This window comes from Carettochelys insculpta, chromosome 14 (assembly GCF_033958435.1).
Source record: "Carettochelys insculpta isolate YL-2023 chromosome 14, ASM3395843v1, whole genome shotgun sequence".
In the NCBI taxonomy this organism is placed as follows: Eukaryota; Metazoa; Chordata; order Testudines; family Carettochelyidae; genus Carettochelys; species Carettochelys insculpta.
Window position 1 is genome coordinate 8,705,156 of NC_134150.1, and position 18,207 is coordinate 8,723,362.

The window sequence follows — 18,207 nt, forward strand, 5'->3', positions numbered from 1 at the left end:
ATGGAGCACCCCACCGCCCCCCCCCCACTTGTGCAGGAGAAATGACAGCACGAACTTGTGGGTGAACGTAAATGTTTTTTTTGTCCTCACGAATTTTTTTGTTTTTTATATAAAAAAAAATATATATGTGAAACAGAAACCAAAAAGGAGGGACAAACATTCAACAAAACCAAGATGGGCACAAATAAAACTATGTACAACAATAAAAATGAAAGCACTGTGCGCCATCAAAAGAAAAACAAAAAGCAGGGAGAACGGGGAGAACTATGTACAGGGGGGAACGGGGCAAACAGGGGAAACCCCCCCACCACCCACCCAGTCCCCAAAGTCTGTCCAACAAGGGGGGGGGCCACGTCCCGGGCCCCTCGCCCCTACAGCCCAGCAGTGGGCGTGGCCGGCCGGGAGCTCCGGCGGGCCTGCAGTCTGGTGCGCGGCTGGGTGGGAGCGGGCTCCACCGGAAGGTAGCGGCGCCAGCGAGTCGCGGGTGGCTCCAGGGGTCCCTCGGCGCGGTGGCCCTCGCGGGGAGGTGGTGGGGCGACGGCGGACGGCCCGGCGACGGCTGGAGCAGCCGGTGGTGGGGCTGTAGGAGCGGGCATGGCGGGCGGTGGCGCGGCCGGCGCGGCATGGGGGGCCAGGGAATCAATCAGCCGATTGATGGTATCCAGAAAGGCCCCCCATGCCTCTCTGCGCCAGGCCAGCGCCTCCTCCTGCAGCCGGAGGTGCTGCTCCGAGACCTCCAGCTGCCGGCAGAGGATGGCCAGCAGCTGGGGGTCTGTGGCCGCCGCTGGTAGCAGGCGCGGGGTCCGCCGTCTGGCCCTCCGCGGGGCCGGTCGTTCCTCGGCCGAGGGGCTGCCCTGGAGCGAGGGTCCCGGAGGGGTCTCCGGGACGACCGATGCCTCGCCGGCGCTCTCTTCCGGTCCTTCGGATGGTGCAGGTGCAGGTGCAGGACACAGGAGAGGAGGGGGGAAAGAAGAATGGAGACAGGCGTTAGTGTGGGCCCCGAGCCGTGGCCTTTGTCCCCCCCCGCCCTGTGCTGCAGGTTCCCCATCCCCGTCCCCGGGAGATGCTGCTGTGATGGATGGGGTTCAGGGGTCCCCCTGCCCTGCAGCCCGTCCCCTGGTGGGAGCGACTCTCACTTCACCCCGCAGGGTCTGAGAGCAGGAGAGGTTTCTTAGGCCACAGATGGCCAGTTTCTGGCAGGAGTGACAGCACCAGCTGTCGGAAGAGACAGTCCTTCCAACCCGTCGTGGGGAGAAGACCCCAAGGGGGGCCCCTCTGGGATGCAGCTTTCCCCCTCCTCTGGCTGGCTGCCTACCAGCTCTCCCTTCCCCTAGCCTCTACCTGTGGCCCCCGCCCTCGCCCCCCAATTCCAAGCCAGCTCGGCTCCTCCCTCCTGTTTGTTCAGGGCAGAGGTGTCACCTGCCAGCTGTAGCGCCAGGATCCTCCTTTGGCCCTGGGAGCTCCTCGGCTCGGGTGGCTCATATGTAGGCTGAGTCTCCCTTTGGCACTCCCCCCACTCCATCGCATGCTGCTGCTGCGGGGTGTCCCACCCCCTCCGCCCGGGGGCCCCTCGAGGTTCCGCTCCCCCCTGGCCCGGGGATGGGGCATGGCACTGTCATGCAGGGTGGCGGGGGGCAGGGGCCGATGGCTGCAGTGCTGTGAGGGCCATGGCCCTGGTGTCCTTGGGGCCATGGCCATGTGAGCGTGTGGGGGGCCCTGGACACATCTCTGTTCCCCCTGCCCCTCAAGCCCCGGGGTGTCCACCAGAGAGGGGTACCTACCTGTGGGTCCGCTCCCACGGTCCGGAGATCCCCGGGGGTCGGAGGCCCTGCTGCTGCTCCGGGATGGCAGGAGGAGGATCTGCAGGCTGGAATCGGTGGAGGAGGAGCCCCCCTCCTCCTCCTCCTCCTCCTCCTGCCGCGATGTCCCGGGGATGGCCTCCAGGGGGGGCCCCCGGGGTGCGGGGCTTACCTCCGGGGCGGAGCCCGGTTGCAGGGCCTGCTCAGGCTCGTCAGCCGAGGTGTCAAGGGTGGCCGGAGGGGAGGAGGTGTGCCGGGAGCCCAGGATGTCCCTGAGCTCCCTGTAAAAGGGGCAAGTGACGGGGGCGGCCCCAGATCGGCTGGCCGCATCCCGGGCCCGGGCGTAACCCTGCCGCAGCTCCTTGACCTTACTCCGGACATGGTCCAGAGTGCGAGCAGGGTGACCCCGGGCAGCCAGGCCGTCGGCCAGCTGAGCGAACGCATCCGCGTTCCGCCTCTTGCTCCCCATTACCTGGAGCACCTCCTCCTCGCTCCAGAGCCCCAGCAGGTCCCGCATCTCGGCCTCCGTCCAAGAGGGGCCCCGCTGCCGCTTCCCAGACTGCGTGGCCCTCTGGCTGCCCTGGCTGCTGTGGCTCCTCTTGGGGGGGGTCCCCTGGGGGCGCTGGGGGGGCTGCTGGGCAGCCATGGCTGCTGTCAGGGGCTGAGGGCTGTGCAGGCTCGCCGCCGCGTGTGCAGGCAGGAGCCTGCACGTTGCCTCAGCCTCCTGCAGTCAGGGCGGGGGAGGGGACCTTTAAGGGGCCACTCCACGCGGCCACCAGTGAGCTGCGGGGCTGGAGAGAGCGTCTCTCAACCCCCCAGCTGATGGGCGCCATGGAGGACCCGTCAATTTCGACGTTGCGGGACGCGGATCGTCTACACTGTCCCTACTTCGACGTTGAACGTCGAAGTAGGGCGCTATTCCTATCTCCTCATGAGGTTAGCGACTTCGATGTCTCGCCGCCTAACGTCGAAGTTAACTTCGAAATAGCGCCCGACGCATGTAGACGTGACGGGTGCTATTTCGAAGTTAGTGCCGCTACTTCGAAGTAGCGTGCACGTGTAGACGCAGCTATTGATGTGGAGGGACAACTCTGCCACTGTCTGTACTGCCTGAGTGGTAAGCTGCCCCAGATGGGTTCCTCCACCCAAAGAGGACAGGTCTGTTACCAGAGACGTTGTGGGCTGTGGGGCATGGAAAGGAACGCCAATTAACACCACTTGAGGATTAAGCTATCAGCAAAGAGCATAGGAGATGTGATGGGCACCGTGATGACCGTGTCCATACTGTCCTGTCCCAGACAACTGACACAAGCCATGACTGGAGGGAATAAAGGCATCACATGGCAAAGGGAACCATGTACATGCATGCTGCCACATGTCCCAACAAGTGGAAGCACATCTGCCCTGTGGTCATGGAAAGGTTGGACAGGGAGTGAAGGAGTCAGGATGGAGTCTCAAAGCAGTGATCAGACAGACATGCCCACGGCCTTGGTGGCATCGAGTACCACCCTGATAAATTCTATCCGAGTCAGAGACTTCAAGGACTTCCATAGATTGAACATGAGACCCAACCTGTCCAGGGTCTCTCTGGTGAAAGTCACCAGAGCCTCTACCTGGCAGGAGGCACAACCCCTCAGGAGCCAATCATCCGAAGAGGGGTAAACCTGGACGATGTATCAGAGAATGGGCAGAAAGGAAAGGGATAGCATAGTCCAGCACTATCATCCAGATCCCAATGATCAAATGTGACAGCTGACCAATCCTGGAAAGACCAGGAGAGTCTGTTGAGGAAAAGCAGAGAAGTATCTGGCTGCACTAGCACCTTCAAAAAGATTGCTTTGGCCCCGAGAAGGGTTTGGGCTGGCCCTGGTGGGCCCTGGACTGTGGACAGAAGGAGTTTCACCAAGAGTAGTGGGGCCTCTGAGCTGTGTCTACACGTGCATGCTACTTCGAAGTAGCGGCACTAACATCGAAATAGCGCCCGTCACGGCTACACGCGTCGGGCGCTATTTCGAAGTTAACTTCGACGTTAGGCGGCGAGACGTCGAAGTCGCTAACCTCATGAGGAGATAGGAATAGCGCCCTACTTCAACGTTCAACGTCGAAGTAGGGACTGTGTAGACGATCCGCGTCCCGCAACGTCGAAATTGTGTGGTCCTCCATGGCAGCCATCAGCTGGGGGGTTGAGAGACGCTGTCTCTCCAGCCCGTGTGGGGCTCTATGGTCACCGTGTGCAGCAGCCCTTAGCCCAGGGCTTCTGGCTGCTGCTGCTGCAGTGGGGGATTCATGCTGCATGCACAGGGTCTGCAACTCGTTGTCGGCTCTGTGTATCTTGTGCTGTTTAGTGCAAGTGTGTCTGGGAGGGGCCCTTTAAGGGAGTGGCTGGCTGTTAAGTCCGCCCTGTGACCCTGTCTGCAGCTGTGCCTGGCACCCTTATTTCGATGTGTGCTACTGTGGCGTGTAGACGTTCCCTCGCTGCGCCTATTTCGATGTGGTGCTGCGCAACGTCGATGTTGAACATCGACGTTGCCAGCCCTGGAGGACGTGTAGACGTTATTCATTGAAATAGGCTACTTCGATGTAGGCTTCATGTGTAGACGTAGCCCTGGTGGGAGAAGTTGGGACAACCTCTAGGAGGGAAGGACGGCTGAAGATAGGCATATGTGTGCCCAAGGACTTCACAGAATTACACAAGTTGTTTAAACCATGGAGGCAGGAATTAGTTTGCTCAGTAAACAGTCCTGTCCCATCAAACAGGAGGTTCTGGATAGTTTGTAGGACCTTGGGGAGAGGGGTGGGGGAGACTGCACAGCAGCCCTAGGCCATCACCCTGCAAGCAGCATTCCCTGTGACCAAGGAGGCCTGGAGTCATGTGTGTGACATTGGTTTATCATTTTGAATGAGGGTGGGAAACTCATCCCACAAACCTGGGACAACAAGTCCTTAAATCTGAGGAGGGAGGCCCACAAATTATAATTATAGCAACTCAGGATGGCTGTCTGGTTAGCCACCCGGTGAAGCAGTCCCCCCACATGGAATAGACCTTTCTACCAAACAATTCTAGGCCCTTAATTTCCGTATATTTAAGAGCCAGAGCTTGGTAGCCCTACCTCTCCTCTCATTAACAGCCTCCACCTCCAGGGAGTGGGCGAAGGGTGCATGAAAAGGTATTTTCACTCCCTGACAGGAACAGAGTATTTGCATTAATGCAATGGTTCCCAGTGTGGGGTTCAGAGAGAGTTTTGTAGGGGGTTTGTGCAAAAAATAAAATAAATTAAAATGACCATACAATCATTTTAAAATATTTTCCAATAATAATATTAATTGTGGTCCAAGAGTTTATGTGGTAGTTCACTTTTTCATTTAATGAAGTGTACATAGCAGCTAGAATTTGCTTTGATGGGGGTTGGCAAACAGTTTGGGAGGGCTTTGGGGAGTCCATGGTTTGGGGTGGCAATTGGGGTCCGCTCTAGCGAAGAGGTTGGGAACCACTGAATTAATGCAGGCTATTCACAGTGGGGGTGGGGCTGGAAGCTGGGGTCGATCTGTCAGATTGTCTTAGCAGATATCAAAATTGTTATATGAATAGGGAAGGCCACACGTGACTCTCTGGGGCCAGAATGTTGACCATGGGGGTCATCCTGCTCACTGACCTCCTCAATAGGGGGTGGAGGCTGTGGGCCACTCTATGAAGGAGGTCCTATAAGATGTGAAAATCCATTGGGGGGACCTAACACCAAGGTACTCACCCCCATTTCGTCCAGTGAGGAACTGGAGAAAGCCAGTGGAGTGGCTGTTTCAGCCACGTCTCCTGGGTGGGTCTGCTCAGGTGATGGGACACAATTTTCCTGTTTTAGGATCTTAGATCTAATCTATACTATGTGACCTACTTCAGCTATTCTATTTGACAACTAGGATCCCAGCTAATGACTGGGCATTTCTACTATACATGTGCCACCTCTCCTGTTCACTAGCCCAGTGTGAGGTTATTCAGCACAGGGGAAGCCCTGTGATTTCTTACATAACCTGGGGGACTAGGCCTGAGGCTCCTTGGTGTGCTCTGCACTGTGTATTGATGTGCATGTACCTCAGACCAGACCCACTCAGACAAACCACCAAGAACAGACTTTATTCTGTAAACAACACACAAAATAGGATCACATGCAGCAGCCCTGCTCCTCTGCCTGCAGCCTGCACGCTGCTTCAGCTCAGTCTCTGCTGAGACCCTGCTGGGGACAGAGGGCACATCCTGGCAGGAACTAAGGAGTTCTCCCAGCATGCTGCAGTTTGTAGTTCACAACTTGTAGTTCCCCCAGAGCTGCTGTTGAAATGCACTGGCCTTGGGTTACGTATGTATAAAATCTCCTCTTTCATCACAATTTCTCCAATATTTACCCCTATTCAATCTCCCTATATATACACACATTTTAAATATACTGAACCATTATTAAGAGACCTAAAAAGGTTTTAATGAATAGTGGTTAGCTGAAAACCAGCTTCTCTTACTCATTCACATGTTGGGGTGCATTCTTGTTGCAATTGTCAACACACAGTCAAGCACATACTTCTTTAGTAACTGTTACCGTAATTAAATTGTGCAACAAATACTGGAGGTAAAGTGACAATTTCAAAATCAAAGAGCTGTTTTTCCTCTCAAAAATTAAGGAGCTAATTTAGCTACAAATTTGTGCGTGGTATATATGCCAGCACATTCTTCTGATTGCTCTGTTTTACTAAATCTGAACAATGTTGTGAAACTACAGTTTATACTGTATTTTTTATACAAATGACTTTCTACGGTTGCCTGGCACATACAGAATAGTAAACAGTGCATCAAAGATTAAAATATATTGTTACATTCTATTGGTTTGAATGTCCTTGTGTGTTCAGGGACAGAATTAAGATTAGAGATGCAATGTTAAATTTGTCTCACCTTAATATTTACATGGTGTTTCCCAGGTTTGCTTTCAATAAATGAGAATTTAAAAGAACCTTCATCATCTGGAAATACCAGAAAGCACAGAGACAGCATCTAAGGCTCAGTATGAAGTCTTCAGAAAAGAATTCATCTCCTACGAATTGGAGACATTTCAAAGTGCTTGTCTTCTGAACCCTTGGCCCAGCCAGAGCACAGCCCCTACATATGTAGAGTTTGCAAACTCTGTGAGATAACCAGGTACTCCAACTGCTGCATATCTGATCGGGTGCCCAGAAGGGAGGGTTTCTTAGTATATCTTTGCTATTGAAACTCCTTGTTGACTTCAGGGAGTTTGTGGGATGTAGGACATCAAGCAGCCATTGATGGGAGGGACACTGTGCCCAAAACTTCATGCACCCAAGCCATTGAAAATTGTTGAATTACATTATTTTTGTTGTGGGAGCTGCATGAGCTCAGCACCCAAAGGCATCGTTGTGGAAAACATCACGCAGATGTCGAAGTTCACCCTTGTAAAGTAATTTTCAAACTCTGGCTACTCCGGCTCCAGTATTCCCTAACAACTCTTCTACCCAGCACCAGCTCTCCACATCCTCAAGCCTCCTCTTTCTCTCTTAAGTTATTCCTGTTCTTCCAGAGCAGCTTAAGAGGGCCATAGCGGCCATTCTTCAACCCCTTACACAGATGTAACGGCCGAGGCAGATTCCTTTGTTTTAGCTCAGTTTCAAAACTCAAAGAAAGATGAAAGACCACAGCCAAAGCCCAGGATTAGAACTGGGTTAAAATTACCAACATATCGTTTCATCGGCATTGACATATGGAAAGTAACATTCTCCTCCAAATTCCTACTGAAAATATTGTGTTAATATTTTGTAAACCAGCAGACAGTATTATCAGACAATCAGAGATATGTGCATGGCTCTAAGATTAGTGGCTACAAATCAAGACAGCAGATTTGTGCCCAGGTCCAGTCACACACTCTCAAGGTTACATGACCACTGTTTCTCTTATAATCTCCAATTAACAGGAAACAGACAGTAAATTGGCAGCCCCATAATCACACAAAATCTGTACTCCTTGTGTCATTTGGTTTGGAGCAACTGAAATGGAAAATAAATTCAGAGTGAACGACGTATTTTGTAAAATGCCACAGGACTAAAAAAGCAGATTTGCCAGAATGAGACATGAACATATTAAATAACCAGGAAAACTGATTCTTCCCTACCATCCGAGGGCAGGGAGAAGGCACTTATTTACCAATCTAATGACTGTTGAACAGGTGATTCCTATTAATTCTCCGGCACTCCCATTTTCATTTGCCAATAATCAAGTGAATAGTATACAGTACTCCCTTGAGTTAGGCAAGGGTTGTGTTCCCACGCACAACTCGAATTTCACCTGTTGGGAGCAGCTTTCTTCCCCAGTGGAACACACATTCTGCAGCTCGGCAAGCAGCAGGAGCACCTGGAGCTACTTTGAAAGGTAAAGCTTGGGCTGCGGGGGGCAGTTGGGACCTTGGGAAGGGGAGTTAAGCCTGGGGTGAGTTAGGGCTGCAGGTAGGGTGGAGTTAAGCCAGAACCTCATGTGTGTACGTGGGGTGGTTGAACTGGAGCAGTGGGGTTTGAACGGGGGTGGGGTGGGGTGAGCCAGAGCCAGAGCCAGAGCCAGATGCAGGGGTCATAAGTCAAAGCCATGCATGGGTGGTGACCCAGGCCACAGGGTCGGGGGGCCTGAATCAGGGTGGGGGCTTGAATCTGGAGCCACAGCCACAAGCAGGGTTGGAGAGCTGGGCCATGGGGGCTTTGAATGGGGGCTGGAGGAGGTTGAACCGGGGCCACACAGGGCCAGGAGGGGTTGAGCCAGGGCCAGGGGGAGAGGGATTTTGAGATGCGCTTAACTCGCATTAACGCGCTTTAAGCACAACTCAAAAATCACACATTTCAAGGGTTTACTGTACACAGACATGAATGTTGTAATTTTTTTTCAGCCTGCTATTTGACAGCCATTGAGATTAATATTTTTCCAAGTCAGGAAGGTTGGTTTTGACTTCTATAGCAGCTGATCAACGCCACAGGCATTCCCTTCTCAAAGGCTTCTCATGTTGCCCTCACGATTTTCCATCATCTCTGTCCTCAATAAGGCTACATCTACACTATGAGATAAAATTGAATTTAAGGGAATTAGCTCGATAGTAAAACATCACTGTCTTCGCTGTTAATACAATTAGCTTGATTTATTGAACCTTAGCACAGATAACAAAATGTTGATATTATGGGACATGTAAGCTGCATCTACACGTGCACGCTACTTCGAAGTAGCGGCACCAACTTCGACGTTAGGCGGCGAGACGTCGAAGTCGCTAACCTCATGAGGAGATAGGAATAGCGCCCTACTTCGACGTTCAACGTCGAAGTAGGGACCGTGTAGACGATCCGCGTCCCGCAATGTCAAAATTGCTGGGTCCTCCATGGTGGCCATCAGCTGGGGGGTTGAGAGATGCTCTCTCTCCAGCCCCTGCGGGGCTCTATGGTCACCGTGGGCAGCAGCCCTTAGCCCAGGGCTTCTGGCTGCTTCTGCGGCAGCTGGGGATCTATGCTGCAGGCACAGGGTCTGCAACCAGTTGTCAGCTCTGTGGATCTTGTGTTGTTTAGTGCAACTGTGTCTGGGAGGGGCCCTTTAAGGGAGCGGCTTGCTGTTGAGTCCGCCCTGTGACCCTGTCTGCAGCTGTGCCTGGCATCCCTATTTCGATGTGTGCTACTTTGACGTGTAGACGTTCCCTCGCTGCGCCTATTTCGATGTTGGGCTGAGCAACGTCGAAGTTGAACATCGATGTTGCCGGCCCTGGAGGACGTGTAGACGTTATTCATTGAAATAGACTATTTCGATGTCACAACATCGAAATAAGCTATTTCGATGTTGGCTGCACGTGTAGCCGTAGCCGTATAGTGTCAATTTCAAATTTCAAATTTTGAAAAAAGGCTAGTGTGGAAGTGCCGTGTTCTGAGTTTATTAGCATCTAGAAGTGTCCCATATGTATCCCGCAAAGCTATGCGAGGGCCCTCCATGTATGGCCACTTTGTTGTGCACTGCTCTCCATCCAGGTGTGCACAAAGAAGGTCACAGGAAGCCCATAAATTTCTGATTGAATTTGAATTTGAATTCAGAAGCGCCCAGCTCTGCAAATATAAAGGCTGCCCATTATGAAAAAATTCCTTTGCCCTTTGCACCACATCGGTAGCAATTGCATCAGTAGCCATCTCCTGCAATCATGAGCACTCAGGGTAGTGATCTGTCTAGTGGTTCTCAGGCTCTCAAGAGAGACCCAGCATGGACCCATCAGGAGATTCTGCATCTTCTTGCAATTTGGGGAGACCAATCACTGGTAAAGAGACTGCAGGTGGCCAAGAGAAACACAGCAATCTATGATCAGATGTTGTGCAAGATGACCGCCTGAGGGCACTCCTGGTACTCAGTGCAATGCTGGGTGAAGGTGAAAGAACTCCATCAGGCCTATCAAAAAGTGTGGGAAGCCAGCCACCATTCAGGGGTAGCTCCACAAACCTGCCAATATTATCAACAGCTGCATGTGCTTATGGGGAGCAACCCCACCATGGAGGCCAGCCTTAATTATGACACTGGTGGAGGCCCTGGTATGGAGTTCAGGGGGAACCGAAAGGAGCCTGGATGCCCTAGAGGAAGAGGGCAATGGGGAGGAGGAAGGGGTTAATGAGCAGGTGACAGAGGTAGTTCTTCCCAAGAGCCCAGAGCTCTTCACCATAGACCTGGAACTGGTCCCCTCCACACCGATCACCTCCACACTGGTCCCCTCCTGGACTAAGCTGTTCTGATGAGTATTTATTCTGCACGCTAGATGTGGGTTGTGGTTAGGTATAGGGTTGGGTATGGGTACAGGTTTGTTGTGGTTCTGTGCCCCTCAGAACAGCGTGTTAATGTTTCCTGGGATGGAGCACTTCTCCTTTTAGGAGATCTCCTCGAAGGCCTCATCCAGGCACTCTTGTACTTTTTTAATGAGGTTCTTGGGCAGTCCTGACTTGTTGCAGCTTCCACGGTAGCACACCTTGCCATGCCACGCAACCAGATAGCGATCTGGTGTTATGGCGCTACACAGCATTTTAGCAAATTTTCCAGGCTTTAGTCACACAGCAGGAATAGGTGTTCTTTCTCCATATCTGTTAGTTTTAGGAGGGTGATGTCTTCTTTGGCAACCTACAGAAGCATGGGAATTTGCATTAGATTTTTTTTTAACATGTTTCCTGCTCTTTATATTTGCCTGCAGCAGCCAGTGGGTGCTCCATTCCCCACCGCCCAACACGGTTTGCAGGCTCTGTGGGGCTTCTCCCCTCCCATGTCCCTTTCCACACAGCATTTTTTTTTCAGAAATATCACAAGCGAGGCAGCTGCCGGGCTCTCTGGGGCGTCGCCCTTTCCCATGTCTCTTTCCACCCAGCATTTATTTTTGGAACATACATGTCCAGGGAGGGATAACTCAGTGGTTTGAGCATTAGCCTGCTAAACCCAGGACTGTAAATTTAATCCTTGAGGGGGCTGCTTAGGATTTAGAGCAAATTAGGAAAAAGAAAAGAAAGAATGGTGCTTGGTCATTCCAAGAAGGCAAGGGACTGGACTTGATGGTCTCCCAAGGTCCCTTCCAGCTCTATGAGAGACGTATTTTTAAGCATTCCCCAGCATCACATGACTGCTGGGCTGTGATGGGCGTCTCCCTTCCCACAACCTCTTGCACCCAGCATTTCTTTTCATTTTTCAGGACTTCCTGGTACCAGGTGGCTGCGGGGCTATGATGGGTGCCTCCCCTCTCATGTTGCTTTCCACCCAGCATTTATTTTCATTTTTTAACCACCCCCTCTATGCGGTTTTCTCATTGGGTAGGACTGCTCCAGGAACATCTGAAATTTTTCTTCCCTGCCCCAGGACACCTGGCAACTTCCCCTGCTTTGCAGCTCTCCCTTTCCCCCGGAAAGCAGACAATTGCTTATAGCTTACCATGTCCACAAAGAAACGCGCTGGATAAGCAATGGCAAATGATGTATGTGAAATGTACGCTTACTACCCCATGCTTAATAAGCCTTTGGCGGCCTTCAAAAAAGAAACTTTCCCTGACAGTTGACTGAGTCATTCCATTTGAAAGCACATTATGTGAATTCTATCTTAATTTTGACCTTCGCTTTCCAGATGTAATGCCCAGTGGAGGAGAGAGGAACAGAAAGGAAGGCACAAGCAGGATGTTATCATAGAGTGCATGGAGCGGAGTGAAGCAGAACACACTAAGCTGACAAAGGACACTGCTCAGTGGCATCATAGTACAGCTCAGTGGCATCTGAGAATACTTGACGTCCAGCAACAGCAAGCGGCAAAGCAGCCTGAGGCCATGTCAAAGCTTGTAACGGCAGTTACGGAGCAAAATGAGGTCCTGTGTGCCCTGCTGCAGCTGCAGAGGAACTCCCAACACAGTAGTGCAGGAGTCATTCGATACCTGCTGCCCAGAGTCCCCTGAAGAGAGGTCTCCCACTCCCTGTTGTCATGGACCCCGAACATGAGGAGGGAGGGCAAGGATAGCCTGGCCTTCCAGGCCCAAGGGCCACTGCAAAAGGCTATTCAAGCACCTTTGAGAAGGTTTCTTTTCCCTGCCACTGAAACCTCTCCTCCCCACAAAATAAAATCATTCCTGTGAGCTCAGTGTGATTTTGTGGTGTGCAGGAGTGGTGGGCAACACAAATTATGACAAGGGTTGGGGGAGGACTGAAGGCACAACTGCCCACTGGTATTTTGAGGTCCACATTGGACCTGCGGCACAGGGAACCCAGATGGGTTGGGGGAGGGCTGAAGGCACAGCTGCCCACTGATACTCCCAGGTCTGCTGCATCTGGCTGACAGATCCTGGCGGGTTGGGGGAGGGCTGAAGGCACAGCTACCTGCCACATGCATTTTACGTACTGCAACTTACCCCGCTCCACCAAGTAAAAGCATTCATTCATTAAGACATGGTATGATTTTTTGGAATTATTGGAACTGGAATTGGTAGCATGTGTGTTACACATCATTCATGAACCTATGTTTTAAAGCATCCTTTATTGCTGCTGCCTCACCCTAGTTACTGGTGGTTGGTTGTGTAGGTGGCTGTAAGTAAGCCTTGCCAATGGCCTCTGCTTCAGAATTCCAGATGGATGAGAAAGTCTCCCACCTGCATTCACAAATAGGGTGCAAAATAGTGCATGCCGTAATCATGGTGGGGACATTAGTTTCAGAAAGGTCCAAATGGGTCAATAAGCATCTGAACCTCGCTTTTAAACGGCCACATGTGCATTCAACCACCATTCTACACCTGCTGAGTCTGTGATTGAAGTTCTCCTTGGTGGGGTTCAGGGCTCCTGTGTAGGGCTTCATAAGGCAAGGGAGCAGAGGGTAAGCAGGGTTATCCAATATTATAACAGGCATCTCCATGTCACCAATTGTGATCTTCTGGTCTGGGAAAAAAGTCCCATCCAGGACCTTTCTGTACAGCCCAGAATTTCCGAAGATGCACGCACTGTGAACCCTTCCTGACCATCCAATGTTGATGTCAATGACACAACCTTTGTGACCTACCAACCCCTGCAACACCATCAAGAAGTACCCCTTTCAGTTTAAATACTCAGAGGTCAGGTGGGCTGGGGACATGATGGGGATGTGGGTACCATCTATTGCCCCACCACAGTTAGGAAACCCCTGGGCAGCAAAGCCATCCACTATTGCCTGCACATCTTAGAGGAGACGCCGACAGATTGCGTGGGCCACCTCCATCACCACGGACCCTACTGTAGATCTATCCACACCAAATTGATTTGCCACTGACCAGTAACTGTTGGGCATTGCAAACTTCCACTGTGTGATTGCCACTCGCTTCTGAACAGTTAAAGCCGGCCTCATTCTTGTGTTGCAGCGCTCCAGGGTGGGGGCCGGCACATCACAAAGTTCCATAAAAGTGGACTTGTGCATGTACAAGTTCTGCACACACTGCTGGTTGTCCCAGGACTCCAAAATGATGAGTCCAAAACAACCGCTCCACTGTCACCAATGCATCCAGGGCAGCCAGCAGCTCTGAGGTCTTGGACTGTGGAGCTCTTCCAAACCATCATCATCATTATGATACTGAACCGTCACTGAGTTTTGTAATTGAAGGCAAAACTGCATGACAGCCAGTGTGGTTGCAAAAAGATGTGGGCTATGGGTTGAAGCATTTGGGGATCCCTGCTTGCACCGGAATGACACAGCAGGAAATGGCATGATCTCCAGCTTGTTTTTGCGCGGTTACTGGTGCTCTGAATTCTGGGACAGGGTTTTGCATTCTGGGATTCCAACATGAAATGCCCACAAGCAACCAGGGCTAAGGCACTGTGGGATAGGTACCCACAATGCATTGCTCACGCTGTTGAACTTGCACAGGGCAATGGGGACGCAGAAACTCAGCACAGAAAAAAGGTGGGTCCAATTTCAAGATGCTTTGTTGACACTTAATTTGAATTCATAACGAGGTTAAAAATCTAATTTATTAAAAGTTGAATTTATCTCATAGTGTAGACATAGAGTAAGACTCAAACATAAGGTTCTTGCATATGAGCAGGGAGGTCACTAACTAACATTACAAGCTATATCACCAGCCTGGAACAATTCCTACTACCCCAACCCCTTTTGCAAACACCATTACAAACATGCTCCCTGTTTCTTATGTTGGTCTCTCAGGCTGCGTCTACACGTGCACGCTACTTCGAAGTAGCGGCAGTAATTTCGAAATAGCGCCCGTCACGTCTACACGTGTTGGGCGCTATTTCGAAGTTGAAATCGACGTTAGGCGGCGAGACGTCGAAGTCGCTAACCCCATGAGCGGATGGGAATAGCGCCCTACTTCGACGTTCAACATCGAAGTAGGGACGTGTAGACGATCCGCGTCCCGCAACATCGAAATAGCGGGGTCCTCCATGGCGGCCATCAGCTGGGGGGTTGAGAGATACTCTCTCTCCAGCCCTTGAGGGGCTCTGTGGTCACTGTGGGCAGCAGCCCTTAGCCCAGGGCTTCTGGCTGCTGCTGCTGCAGCTGGGGGTCCGTGCTGCATATACAGGGTCTGCAACTAGTTGTTGGCTCTGTGTATCTTGCACTGTTTAATGAAAGTGTGTCTGGAGGGGCCCTTTAAGGGAGCGACTTGCTGTTGAGTCCGCCCCGTGACCCTGTCTGCAGCTGTGCCTGGCTCCCTTATTTCGATGTGTGCTACTTTGCCGTGTAGATGTTCCCTCGCTGTGCCTATTTCGATGTTGGGCTGAGCAACGTCGAAGTTGAACATCGACGTTGCCAGCCCTGGAGGACGTGTAGACGTTATTCATCGAAATAGCCTATTTCGATGTCGCAACATCGAAATAAGCTATTTCGAAGTTGGGTGCACGTGTAGACGTAGCCTCAGGGTATTGTCTACACTGCAGTAAAACTTCTGTGGCTCCCTGGGGTCATCTGACTTGGGCTTGTATGGATCGAGCTGTTTAATTATAAAATTAAAAAAGATGTGGCTAGGACCAGACACTGGGCTTTAAGACCTAAGGGAGAAGGGTCCCAGCACCCAGATACCAGCCCGAGTCTGACAGCCCAAGCCCTATGAGTTTGAGTCAGGTGACCTGGGCCAGTCATGGGAGTTTTACAACAACACAAACATACCATGACATATATAGGGCCTGTGGGGATGATGACAAATGAAGTGACAAAACACTTTTTGAATGAGGGTTTCTTTAACAAGCCAGCACCTGTTTGTGACCAGTTGCAGGCTTGCTGGTTAAAGCCTTTGGAAAACTGTGCTCCTCTGCAGGTCATAACAGGAAAGTGAACTTCCACTCCAAGGGTTGGGAGGGAAGAAAACCCACAAGGCATTTTTACTCTTTGAATCAGACAGCAGCTGAGCTGACACTTGTCAGCTTTCTGAAAATGCAGTAGTAGCGAAACTCTACAATTTAAATATTCAAACTCAGCGTTTTTACTGCCAACATTTAACTTAAAATTCCAGGGCAGGGTTGGGCTTGGAGCCTGGGACATTCCAAAAACATTCCACCAACAAGGCCTCAGGAGGTAGTGTCCAACTTGGAAACAATCAAGCTAATAGACTAGGAAGCTAAATGACTTGGAAGATGAAAGCTTTTACATTCTCATTCATATTACAAATAAACAGAGTATATACAGCAGTTGAATGAAGCTAGGCTGCTCCCTACACAGAGATCCTATAGAGTTAATTCACACGTTTGGCAGAGTATTGTTACCTATATTTTCTGATCCCAGTATCATCAAGCATGGATGCCCATGGCTACGTCTACACGTGCAGCCAACATCGAAATAGTCTATTTCGATGAATAACGTCTACATGTCCGCCAGGGCCGGCAACGTCGATGTTCAACTTTGACGTTGCTCAGCCCAACATCGAAATAGGCGCAGCGAGGGAACGTCTACACGTCAAAGTAGCACACATCGAAATAGGGATGCCAGGCACAGCTGCAGACAGGGTCACAGGGCGGACTCAACAGCCAGCCGCTCCCTTAAAGGGCCCCTCCCAGACACAGTTGCACTAAACAACACAAGATCCACAGAGCTGACAACTGGTTGCAGACCCTGTGCCTGCAGCATAGATCCCCAGCTGCCGCAGAAGCAGCCAGAAGCCCTGCACTAAGGGCTGCTGCCCACGGTGACCATAGAGCCCCGCAGGGGCTGGAGAGAGAGCATCTCTCAACCCCCCAGCTGATGGCCGCCATGGAGGACCCAGCAATTTCGACGTTGCGGGACGCGGATCGTCTACACGGTCCCTACTTCGACGTTGAACGTCGAAGTAGGGCGCTATTCCTATCTCCTCATGAGGTTAGCGACTTCGACGTCTCGCCACCTAACGTCGAAGTTAACTTCGAAATAGCGCCTGACGCGTGTAGACGTGACGGGCGCTATTTCGAAGTTGGTGCCGCTACTTCGAAGTAGCGTGCACGTGTAGACGCAGCTCATATGTTTTTACCTTTGACAGAAAAGAACAATTGCTTCACTAAATTGCAAGGACTATGTAGAAGAGAAATTCCTTTACCAAACAAATATTTATAACTGAACGACTTCCGTCAATATTACCTGACTACCATATTCACATAGCATGGCCACCTTAAATTAAGCAGATCCACCATTTCTTATGATTGGTGTTAAATTTCTTCTTAAAATCCAAGCTGTGGTCTGGATTGCCATCTTATGCAAGAATGAAGTAGTGCAGCAGCTGTACAGCTGGGATACACTAGCACAGGAATTGTCGTTTGCACAAAAAACATTTGCCATCTCCAGTTTATGTAAGAAATATGCAGAAAAGAGATTCATTATTTTAGCTGAGTGCATACTGAAAATGTAAGTGACAAATTGCATTGTGGATGAGTCACAATAAGGTTTTATTAATTCATTTATTTTATTTTTTTATTTTATAATAAAAAATCCAATACCTTGAATAGAACAGTCTCTAGGAAAAAAGACATTTTGTTCCCCAGAATAAGAACCTATTTTAAGATCTAGAGCAAACCTCAGATCTGCTAGGTGCAGGTGCCATTCTCACAAATGAATGTAGTGTAAATTCAGTGATGTGAGTGATGCAAAAAGCTACAAAGGAGGAGAAAGTAGGTTAGAAGAAGAGTGGCAGAAGAGCAACTAAGGCTTGTCCTTGCTGCCCTGCAGACTACAAGGGTGTTAATGGCAGTGTGCACCAAAGCAATGCATTGTCTCTCCTCTGTGACTATTGCAGGCATGAACTAAAGGGCTCCCTAACACAGTTCTCTTGAAACAGAAATATATTAATGCAAACTAAGAACTTTTTAGTTTGCATCCACAGACCCCCTGACACAGGGGAATTACATCACAAGTTTTGTGTGCAACAAAGGTCAGCCTGAAAAGTGTAAATCGCAGGGCAGTGTAACTCTAACACATAATGGCTACGTCTACACGTGAAGCCTACATCGAAATAGTCTATTTCGATGAATAACGTCTACACGTCCTCCAGGGCTGGCAACGTCGATGTTCAACTTCGACGTTGCGCAGCACAACATCGAAATAGGCGCAGCGAGGGAACGTCTACACGCCAAAGTAGCACACATCGAAATAGGGATGCCAGGCACAGCTGCAGACAGGGTCACAGGGCAGACTAGCGCTTCCGGGGCAACAGCTAGCCGCTCCCTTAAAGGGCCCCTCCCAGACACACTCAGCCTGCACAGCACGCGGTCTGAGGAGCCATAGGCACACAGACCCCGGGCGCCGCAGTCATGGACCCCCAGCAGCAGCAGCAGCAGCAGCAGCAGCAGCAGCAGCCGCCAGAGGTCCACCCAGCCCTCCCGGCAGGAGCAGGGCTTGCCCTGATCCATGCCATGCGGGAGGCAGCTGAGCACCTCCTTGCTACACCGGAGGAGGAGCTGC

General features: G+C 51.1%; 1 protein-coding gene across 2 annotated transcripts in view; it reads right to left on the bottom strand.

Moving 5' to 3' along the window:
* Positions 1-904: 904 nt before the first annotated feature.
* DUS2 (dihydrouridine synthase 2) overlaps positions 905-18,207 on the bottom strand; it is a 133,101-nt gene continuing 115,798 nt past the window's right edge. Inside the window, exons 16-17 of one of the 2 annotated variants that reach the window (XR_012647444.1) lie at positions 10,814-10,962; positions 905-919 (exon numbers count right to left, since the gene is read on the bottom strand). Coding sequence is in view for 1 of the 2 variants with exons in the window: in XM_075008538.1 (XP_074864639.1) it covers positions 10,935-10,962 (28 nt within the window). In the remaining variant the exon portion in view is untranslated. Of the gene's footprint in view, positions 920-5,864; positions 10,963-18,207 lie in introns of those variants that run through there. The other variant, XM_075008538.1, reaches the window with a different exon arrangement.